At 45.1% G+C, this 9043-nt stretch overlaps 1 protein-coding gene across 1 annotated transcript in view; it reads left to right on the forward strand.

Moving 5' to 3' along the window:
• Nucleotides 1–8449, forward strand: part of VAMP2 (vesicle associated membrane protein 2) — a 120964-nt gene extending 112515 nt beyond the window's left edge. The window contains exon 5 of the mRNA XM_078669683.1: nt 1741–8449. Coding sequence (XP_078525809.1) covers nt 1741–1757 — 17 coding nt within the window. The 3' untranslated portion in view covers nt 1758–8449. The remainder of the gene's footprint in view (nt 1–1740) is intronic.
• The last annotated feature ends 594 nt before the right edge of the window (nt 8450–9043 follow it).

The following is a 9043-nucleotide window of genomic DNA, read 5'->3' on the forward strand; positions in this document are numbered from 1 at the left end:
AAAATTGTAACACTAGATGGCGGACTTACACAAAGCATGTGAATTTCCAGCACTACATGCCAAGAACAGTTGCTTACATGGTAAGTAAAATAATCCATATATATCTATCTATATAAATTATATAGTTGTGTATATATATATATATATATATATATATATATATATATATATATATATATATATGTGTGTGTGTATGTGTATATATATATAAATATATATATATAATATATACATACATACACACACACACACACCCGCTGTGAAGTTCACAACATGGCTAAAAACATTAGGAAAGCTAATAGGTTTTATAGGTGCGACCTTTTGGCTTTGCCAAAGCTTGTTTCCATATGTGTGTGAATTTTTGGACACGTGGTTCTGACTTTTGAGTCTGGCACTGTCCAGATCTATTTAGACATTGTGCAGTGGTGAGATGCTAAAGCCACCTAGCTCTGTAAGGTAGTTCTCCCCACACATCTATAATCTTCCCCTGTTTTTGGGCCGTATGTAAAGCTGTAGGTGGTTTGAAAATTGAAGTGTCCTACTAAGAGGTAGAGCCCACATCAGAACTTTCTACAGCCAGGGGTTGCCACCAGTCTGCCTGTGCAGGTACCTCTTTGCATTGTGTAGCTAACTATCTTTACAGCCTAACAGCAGCCATGTGTGGGCTGTTGCATGGACATACGTTCTTACAACACTGGTTAAAATGTGTATCAAAAATGTATTCTGAAGGAAAACAAAGATTGTCAAAGCTAATAGATTTTGCTGCAGTGTGCCAATGCATGCAACTCCTGTTGTTTTCATGCGTTGCATGCATAAATGTTGTTAATGATGCAATCTCCTGATGTACAAGTTACCAACTCTGGGAAGAGTCGCAAAACATTGCTTTCTTTCTGGAATGAATATAGGAGATAAATTGAATTTCACAAATAACAAGATAAATGAGTGTACTTTACAGATATAAAAATTGTCCCACATGCATTCCCATTGAAGCACTTTGTGAAAGGCAGAATAATAAATTAGACAACCGATTGCTTGAGGTCCGAGCGTAATGCTCAACTGGCTGCAATCAAAATCCACCCTACGTAAATTTTAAAGAAATAGTAGCAATGCATCTTTCAGTCAGCTGTGCTGTTAAGCCAGACCTAAAAGAGAAGAAATAAAATTGCACATTTTGTTGTTGTTGTACCAGGTATCTGAGATTAGAATTCACTGTCTCCCAAGGTTGACCCAAGTTCTCTTAGAACTCAGGAATGAAGTCTCGCGTCAGGGGTCTGTAGCTAAGAGCTGTTCTTTTCAGTTCATTAGTCTTCTGAGGAAGAACATTTCTCTCAGCTCTGCGTTGGATCCTCACTGAAAAGGTTTCTTTGGTTCTGATGGCAATTTTTCTATTTGTAGTAACCTTTGGGAAAAACACGAATGTACAACAGAACATTTGTTGGTCCCTCCTTAGTCATGGTATCTCCATATGCAGAAGTGTTTGCTGCGTCTAGGCGATCCGCAGATAAAGTAGTTCCCTTCAGTACCAGGGACGACTCTTCCAATGTGCGCTTTTTTACACCAAAAAAGAATGTAATTAAGAGCTCATAACGAATAACTAATGTTACAGGTAATAAACTGTTCAGTCCAGTCAATGATTAGATGTTTTTCTGCAGTGTTTGAGTCATAACTCTCGGCTATTTGTTTTGTAGTTTTTCTGTTTGTGTAAAACGTAATCCTCGTTTTCCTTTCTTTACTCTGCAGTGTACTTCAGCACCTAAGGGATTCGCCAGAACAGCCGTTTCCCACCATTACGACCAGGGAGGGCTTGAGGGATCCGAATTTCCTATATCTCAGCCATATCTTCCAGTCCCCCCCCTCCCCCTTCACCGGGGGCTCCGTCGGAGCCCTCCCAGTGTGTGTGTGTGCGTGCGTGTGCAAGATGTGTGTGTCCTGTAAATACAGCCCAACAATCTCTTTTTGTTATTTATACATATATATTATATATATTTTGTCTGTACGTAGAATTTTGTTACTAGAGGATTTTTAGACGTGTATTTTAATTTACGTCCCTCTGTACCTTTCGCGAACTTTAAATGTCTTAATTCAGATGTAGGAGGACCAATTCCGCTTGTTGGTAAGCAGCCGAGGGTGGGAATGGAGTGCAGGGGATTTAGAGGCGAGGGAGCACGTGTCTTAGCCACGCTCACTCACTGGCGCCTGTTCTTACTTCCCGCCCTCTCCATTCCGCAGCCATTGCATCAGGACTGACACTACCAAACACCCCGCCATGGTTGAGGGGTTCTGAAAATGCGCACTTTGTCTTGGGGGTGCCAGTGCATGCTGGCTGCGGAAAGGCCCCGTTGTTGGCAGAGACAGAGGGAGGCAACCGCAGGCCGCTGCCCCACCTCCAGCGCCGTATCCCACCGCTGCCACCAGCTGCACATGAAATGCTTCTGTAACATTCCTTTATTGCACTCTCTAATCTTTCCAGGGTGTTCTCGGGTGGAGGGGCATGGAAGAGACTTGGAGATGGGTAAATGCCAAATCCTCCTTCGCTGTGACTTCTCAGAGTGCGAGATGGGATCTTTCTTACCAGTGGCACAGTGTACGGGCAGCACTGCTTGGTATTTCTGTACACTGTGTGTGTAGCAGAGTATGAAAATATGACACACGTTGTGTCAATGTAGCAGATCTGGTAGTGCTGTCTCTTACCTCTGCTTAGTGGGAGGGGGGAACCAGCAGCCTCCCTCTTCTTCCTCCTCGACTTAAAGAGAGTGATGTAGCGCCACAGGCAACCCACATTCCGAGAACTTGCAGCTCAAATGGGTCCTGTTGCTTGTCAGAGCACCTTAACTCACCATGGTTATCTTGGCACAAAACGTACATTCCTTACCGAGGAAACTCGGCTGCAAATGACTATTAGAAATGTGGGCACCGCTGCCAGCGTCGCCCAGGTGCTGCCAGGTGACATGGACCGCTATGGACGAGGCGGCATTTGACAAATATATATCATGGAAGTGAAGGATTCAAACCAAACTCCGCTCTTTCTCTAGTCTCTTCCTCCGCTCCACCCCACGTTTCACCCCAAAGTACTCCAGCATCTACCTTTGCAATCACTGCCAATGAAAGACTAAGCGGGGAGGGTGGTTAGGGTGTGAATGGTGCGCATTGCCAGAAGAGTGTGGGCCCTGCCAGCAGACAGTGGAGCTTGCTGGTCAGGGCTCCTGGGTGTTGCTGTAGCTCTGCCTCCTAATCCCTCAGTAGTAGGGGCCAGTCGTGTAGGTCCCCCTTCCCTAGTCCACTGCGTTTAGCGAGGATGAGGAAAAGCCATAGATTGATAAGGGGGTGCCGGTAGCTTGTGCTGTGTCCAGGCTTTGAACTTATTAATAGCATCAAGGGCTTTGGTTGTGGGGCAGGGACATGGGGACAGATAGCCATTTCCATGGCAGGAAGGACTGGGGCATGTAGCTGTGCTCTTGAGTGGAGGGACTGGGAGCCACGGAGCTGTGCCCCAGGAGTGACCTGCAGTGACTGACCTGTCCTCAAGGGCTTTTGGTAGCCACTGGGCGAGGTTCCTACTTGGAGTAGCTGAAGAGATGGGGCTCTTATTTGCAGGAAGCACCTGCTGCCCGGTCGCTGTGCCTGACTAGTGCCCAGCCGCGCCAGGGCAATGCATCTTGAACATGGGAACCAAGCGTCAGTGCTTTAGACCTCAAGAGGGAGGACTGGTCTCCAAGCACTTTAGATTGTGTCAGTGATACCATAGCTGTACCCCGAGGAGTAATGGGGAGCCACAGTGTTGTTTTCAAATGAGTCTGCTAAAGCTTCTTGTGGTGCAGCAGTTGGCACAGAGCTGTGCTCTTAGCTCCAGGGCACCCTTTAGGGTAGCAGATAGCTGTATACAAGTTCAATCGATCTGTAGGAGGAGATCCGGAGCTACAGTTTTGGGTATCTGGCAAACTAGAGCTTTCAAGGGAGGGGCGGTGCTTCAAGGTGCCAGTGTAGTGCACCTTAATGTAAGAACGTGGGGGATTGGGAACCATAGAGCTGTGGATCTTGGACGAGGGACACCAAGTATCTAGCTTTGTGGATTTTAGTGTTAGCGCTGGGGCCCAGCATCGTTTACATGATCTAAAAACACCAGAGCCTAATACTGTGAATCTTCCAGGTGTAGCCAGCATTCGTATCTCAACTGTAAGCCATGTGGAAGAGACCTGGGACCCTACCTTTAGGATTTATGGGGAGTGCCAGGGACCCTAGCACTGTAATTTGAGTTATGGGACTACTGGCTCCAACAGGGTCCCCCAGTTTTGCTGATCCCAGAGGAGCGCCCAGTGTTCTGGACCCAAGGAGAGAGACCAGGGCCCCTAGCTGTGGATCTTGGGGGAGGGACCACGATCCACATTGCTTCGGACCGTGATGGAGAGACTGGGGACTCTACTCTGCGGATCTTAAGGGACAGACCAGGATTGCAGGCATTGTACATTTTAGTTAAGAAGTAGTAGCCACAGCAGTGTGTATCTTGATGGAGGAACTAGGGACCACAGTTTTATGAACCTTAAAGGGTCGATTAGCGACCTCAAGGCTGGGCCTTATAGTAACAGTTCAAGGATCATAGTACAGCACCCTGGAAGGGGGCAAACAAACAGTAATAGTACTTAACTCCACAATTGATTATACCATGAACGGTCAGCTGTGAGTAGTGTGCTGTACTTTGCCCCAGATAGTGGGCCCAATGTAAGGGTGAAGAGTTGTGAGAAAACAGCAGCTCTGGGAAGCTATATGATGAAAAGCTGTGACAGAGCTAAACAGAAAGCGCAAGTCCCCTGTCTGCAGCTGAACCCAACCACTGTTGCTTCCTATGGCCACGATAGGGTCTATGCTGCCCGCCGATGCCAAGATTCCACCCCAAGCTGTAGCACCCAGCTCACTTCCTGCCATTGTGGATAGCCACTTTATGAGGTTCACACAATCTAGTGTGGGCTTTCTATTAACAAGCTATTGTATTAATGGAAATTCTATTTCTGGTCAATTAAACAACTTAGACTAACACACCTGAACATACCGGTTTGAAAAATAAAAGTCTAGAACGTATACATGGTTACCCTCGTGACATGAAGTCCACTGGTCACCTTGAACTGGTCCATTCCTGCCCAACCAGTGAAATGGATGGGGACCAAGAGGATGCTAGGAAAGTGCTCTGCCCCAATAGTGGGCTGTTCCGCCCAGGGGTGTAGCCCTAGCGCTCCTGAACACGTATGCTGTTATAACATCGGTGCACTGATTATGCGTGTCCAGTCAAATGCAGTGCAGTCTGACAAGCTAGCAACATACAAGAGGGAAAGTAACAGACAAAGGCTGTTCAAAGTTGCGTGGTGGTAGTGAACAAGAATGGCCATCTGGTGGCAGCATTGCTTTTCTGGCAACTAGTGATGTGAGCCACCACATACATGGCAATACTCGTGATGGAATTAAAAAAAGGCTGTATTTTGTGTTTAATTGTGACAATATATTTCCTCAATATTTCAAAATTTCACTCCACTGTTCCCAAATGATTGTCATTCCCACCGAAGTTCAGCCGCATACCATGCAATTGGACTCCGCAGACAAGTTCCTAAAAACCTCTGAAAAATAAAAATTGGTCCATATGTGCGCCCTATGAGGCCATTTGTAAATTCCAGTTTTATTGTATTGTGCACAGTAAGAAAAATGGTCCTACTATCAATAGAAATATAGGTTGTTATAATTCTTGTTATGCATTTATATAGCTCAGAAGCTGCCATTAGCAGGCACTACAGCTCTTTTGATAGTCGTTCCAAACAGTGTGTATCTGACATAAAATGCAAAATAACACATCCTATTGAAATGCATTGGATGCAGTCAGGACCCGTTCCAGCATAGGAAGGTGGGATAGGTCAGTTAATGATCCTCCATTAAAAAATCTTAGGGTGCAGTGAGGCACTGGATTCAACCCCCTATTTAACTAAAAACACTTGTGAGGTACAAACAAAGGTACTGGGTAACATCCTCCGCCCTCCCCATCGTTTGTTCGAGACAAAGCAACTGATCTATGTCTTGCTCAGAGATTGCCAGGACCTGAGCAACTTTTCAAGCTTCCCCTCGTCGAAAATAGGAGATTCTGGAAGGCAGATACTATAATGGTGGCATTAGGGAGGGTAGAGCTGTGCACTTCGGTGAAGAACGGGCTGGGATTAAAAAAAACTTCCAATTTTATGCTAACCTTCCCCCAAGTCTTCTGTTTAGCACTGTCCTTTCAGTTGCAGGGAGGTGTCATGCAGAATAACGGCCTTGGCGGGGGAACCTTTAATCTTGGAGGCAGAGCTGCAGTTGACCGTATGGGCAGGTCTCAGGCAAGTGTCCTGGTGGTAGAGGCTTGGCAAGCTGGTGGAGTTTACTTGACAGTCGTGCCCTGTGTCGTCTATAAGACGGATTAGTTATAGCACAAAAAGTATTTTTTTCCGCTAAATGAGTAACCCCTCGTGATTTCATATCTTCTTCCCACTGAACTTTTATCTAGTCTGTCTCCTTACCTTCCCGATCTTCGCCGTGAAAAAATCGAGGAAAATAACTATTCAGAGAAGATTCAAGGTCGAACTTGGATGGCACAATGTCAAAAAATAAGATTTTGTGATTTGTTTGAACTAAGATCTGACTGTAAAGGCTCTTGAAAAGACGCCCAAAACTGGGGGGTCCTTGTCATTTTGGAGGGATGTGACATGGGACTTCGCGGGTGGCTTTGACAGCAGGTAGCAGCAGTTTCGCCCAACCAGCGTGGCAGGTGGCCTTTGAATTAATTCAGGTATATCGGGGGCTTCCCCAACACTTACATTTTGACAGAAAAATAGGGAAGAGAGTTGCCTTTCAACTCTTGAAATGACCTATAAGACCCATTGGAACGTCCAGAGCTATCTGCGATAGTGGTAATAGAACAAGCATAGCTTACAGGATCTCCTGAGAACTGTCTAATGATTGCATATGTAGATATCTTGATAAGGCTGAATTTCCCACATTTGTACAGCTTCTGGAATTTAATTAATTTCCTGAATGCAGAGTCGAGAGTTATTGGATGGTGTCGGCCTGTGGGAGCTGAGTAAGAGGTAAAAAATGCTGGTTGTCTGTAGTTGGTCACCACATGACAGATTTGTACTGGGACGTTCCTGAAAAACACGTTTGTTTGAAATACTTGAATATTTTTATCTAAAGAAGAACAATATGTGGAGTAACTTCAAGTGGCTGAGTGTTTAGAGGAGGACAGAGGAGTATCTGCAAACGAGGGCATGGACTCTTAAAGTGGAACAAGGGGGTCTTCAGTCTAGAACACTTACCTCCCACAGTAAGACTAGAGCCCAGCTCTGGACGGGTTTCGAACTACGCAGATTGGGAATTTGTCAGGGAAGAGACTAGGCTGTCTTTATGGGGAAGTGATTTGTGCACCCATGCTGCCTGTGGTTTTCATGCTGCTGCTTGGGGTCTGGCCGTGGCTTGCCTTGGAAGTCATCATATTGCTATCACTGTACCAACTGCCTTGTGTAAGCCAAGAGCTCTTTGCTCAGTGCAAGGAAATCTGGCAAAGAGCTCTGGTTAAAATAAAACCTGTTTTTTTTTTCTTATGGGGCCTATCCCAGTGCTTAAGTCGTTTAGGTGGGCTGAGGAGCTTTCCGACGATTAGCTAGACAATTCCACCATGATATTTTTTATTGGTTGAACAGTGCTGGTCAAACATTGTCCATTTGGCATGGGTCCCTGCTCTGGTGGGGCAACTCCTCTTCCCCAAAAGGTGAGTGGCGCTGATCTTGTACGTCAGATAGAAACTTCATCTCTAATCAGCCCACGCCTAAACTCCCCCTGTCAAGCGTGTGGTGGACTCTGTCCAACCACATATCATTGACTTTTTTCTGTTCTTTTTGGAAGAGACCACGTGCTTGAGCCTACACAGTCTTTCATTATGGCCATGACGGTCTTAAGTGTAGAGTTGGCATTCTTAATGTCCTGTGCTGGTCTATTTACATTCCACTAAATGTAGCATATTGGTATCTCCCTATGACATCACCCTCTTGTCATTCCCCCTCTGAAATGGCTCCAATGAATGCATGCTGACCGAGGAGTACTTAATGACATGTAACATGCACCTTAAAATGTTTTGAGTTGGGTTGTATATTTTAGCATCTTCCACAAGTTTTTCCTTTTAGATTGCATATTTAGGGGGTAAAGGATATTTTTCAGGATAGTATTTTTTGTAATTGGACCCAACAGAATGGTGATTATTACCCCATTCTGCATCCTGGTAAACCCTGAGGAACCACAACCCTCCAAGACCCCAATGCTCCCCACCTTCATGATCTAAGCACTGGGTAAGCCCCTCGGGAGAACGCGATCTGAAGAATTGAAACCACGAGTGATTCTGGCTGTGAAAAAAAATGTACTATTAAAATGCCCTTGAAGAATTCTACTGAGCGTGTCAATTATTTTCTGAGCAACATTGGCAGTGCCATGGGACTCCGCCAAGAGGGTCACAGTTCTGGAACTGGCAAGAGAATTATACAACGCTTCATCCATTCAGTGCTTAGTGTCTCTGGTTACTATTAAGGCGTAAACACCAAGTTCACCTTTGTGTCAATTTAATCTCCCACCACTATGGGTTATGAAGGATGGGCTGTTCAACCAACCCTCTGTAAGTCAATAAATGGTGTTTGTCCCTGCCAGTCTTCAAACAAATCTACCACAAAGAAAACACTCTTTAATGTTCTACACTTGCATACAATTGTTTAATTCACAAGAAATAGGGCGGGGTTTGAACGGGTGAACTATGATTTAATGAAAAGTTGAGGACATCTTAATCACACTCAAGACATTTATAAGGGTGTAACTTATTCCATAAAAATACCACATTGACGGACAACCCAGCAAGAGCAAGGGAACAGTTGGGAACAGAACACCATCTTTACAAATGGGTTAAAACAAATCCGTTCTTGATATACTAATAAAGGCCCTAGAGTGAAGCACTTAGATGAAAATTATGGATTTCAAATTCTAAGCCTACACA

The sequence above is a fragment of the Lissotriton helveticus genome, chromosome 12 (assembly GCF_964261635.1).
Source record: "Lissotriton helveticus chromosome 12, aLisHel1.1, whole genome shotgun sequence".
NCBI classification, from domain to species: Eukaryota; Metazoa; Chordata; class Amphibia; order Caudata; family Salamandridae; genus Lissotriton; species Lissotriton helveticus.